The 1,162-nt window shown below is 52.2% G+C and overlaps 1 protein-coding gene across 2 annotated transcripts in view; it reads left to right on the top strand.

The window, feature by feature from the left end:
• IRX4 (iroquois homeobox 4) overlaps positions 1–1,162 on the top strand; it is an 11,676-nt gene that overhangs the window by 6,188 nt on the left and 4,326 nt on the right. For both annotated transcript variants that reach the window (XM_019509193.1, XM_019509194.1), the window contains one exon: positions 748–999. In XM_019509193.1, coding sequence (XP_019364738.1) covers positions 748–999 — 252 coding nt within the window. The remainder of the gene's footprint in view (positions 1–747; positions 1,000–1,162) is intronic.

Below are 1,162 nucleotides of genomic sequence, written 5' to 3' on the forward strand. Positions count from 1 at the left end.
CAAAAAGCCGTTAATTGATTGCATTTTAGTCATTATTGATTACTTCCGTTCCGTGCTAAAAGCTGCAGCGATCCGTCATAGGAGGCGAAAGCGTGAAATTGTTTGAGCCCTCAGCATGTCTGGGAGATATTTAAGTGGCACCTTGCGTTCACATTTGCCAAATGAAAGGACGGCGCAGGATTTGGGGTGTCCTTTCGGCAGGGGAGGGGGCTGGCGGTGTGGGGGAGGGGGCATGTAGTGACAAGGGGGGGGAAGTCCCCCCACCGGCAATCTTTTCTCTCTCGGATCAGATGCCCTGTTTGCACACTTAAACAAGGAGAGCGCTGGGGGCTTCACTGCAGAAACGTAACGGGGATAGTGTAAGCCAGCAGGTTAATAACAGATGTTTCTAGGGCTGTTACAAATCCGCAGTCAGTATAAATATGCATGAGTGATTTGGAAAGGAGGTTTAAAAACGCAGATGGGGAGGTGGCATTGTGCTGCAAGGGGAGGCAAACGATGTAAATACAGTCCCTGTAAATGACATGGGAAAGTTACTTTTTCAAAAGTAACTCCTGAAAGAGCAGGAGAAACTCTCCTCTCCTAGGAGATGGCACCAAACTCCTGGATCTCTCCCCCCCTTCTTGCTCGCTGCCCCCACCGCCCTGCCGGGAATGGCTGGAGGGCTGCAGGGGAATGGTTCAGAAAGGGGGACAAACTTAGCTGCGGGTTTTGCAAAGTTTTCCTCTATCCTGTCTTTCCCCCCAGTTCCTGATGACCACCAATTCCTTGACTACTTGCTGCGAGTCTAGTGGCAGGACTCTGACAGAGTCGGGGGCTGCCGCCTCGGCTCAGACCCCGGTCTATTGTCCTGTATACGAAAGCCGACTGCTGGCTACAGCCAGACATGAGCTCAATTCTGCGGCTGCCTTAGGAGTCTATGGAAACCCTTACACAAGCACCCAGGGCTATGGAAACTACGTTACCTATGGCACTGAAGCCTCTGCCTTCTATTCCCTGGTAAGCAAGCCTGCAATCTTTCTTGTTACTCATTAGTAAAAACAAATCTCAGCTCAAAAGATAAGGGGAAATCTGTCTCCTCGCTCCTTGGCGGGGGTGAGTCCACCCCGGAGGGAAGCTGCGTCCTGCCCTTTCTTCTGAGTCGGAGTCGCCCCCCCCCCCC

This window comes from Gavialis gangeticus, unplaced genomic scaffold (assembly GCF_001723915.1).
Source record: "Gavialis gangeticus isolate Ggan-Ray unplaced genomic scaffold, GavGan_comp1, whole genome shotgun sequence".
Classification (NCBI taxonomy): domain Eukaryota; kingdom Metazoa; phylum Chordata; order Crocodylia; family Gavialidae; genus Gavialis; species Gavialis gangeticus.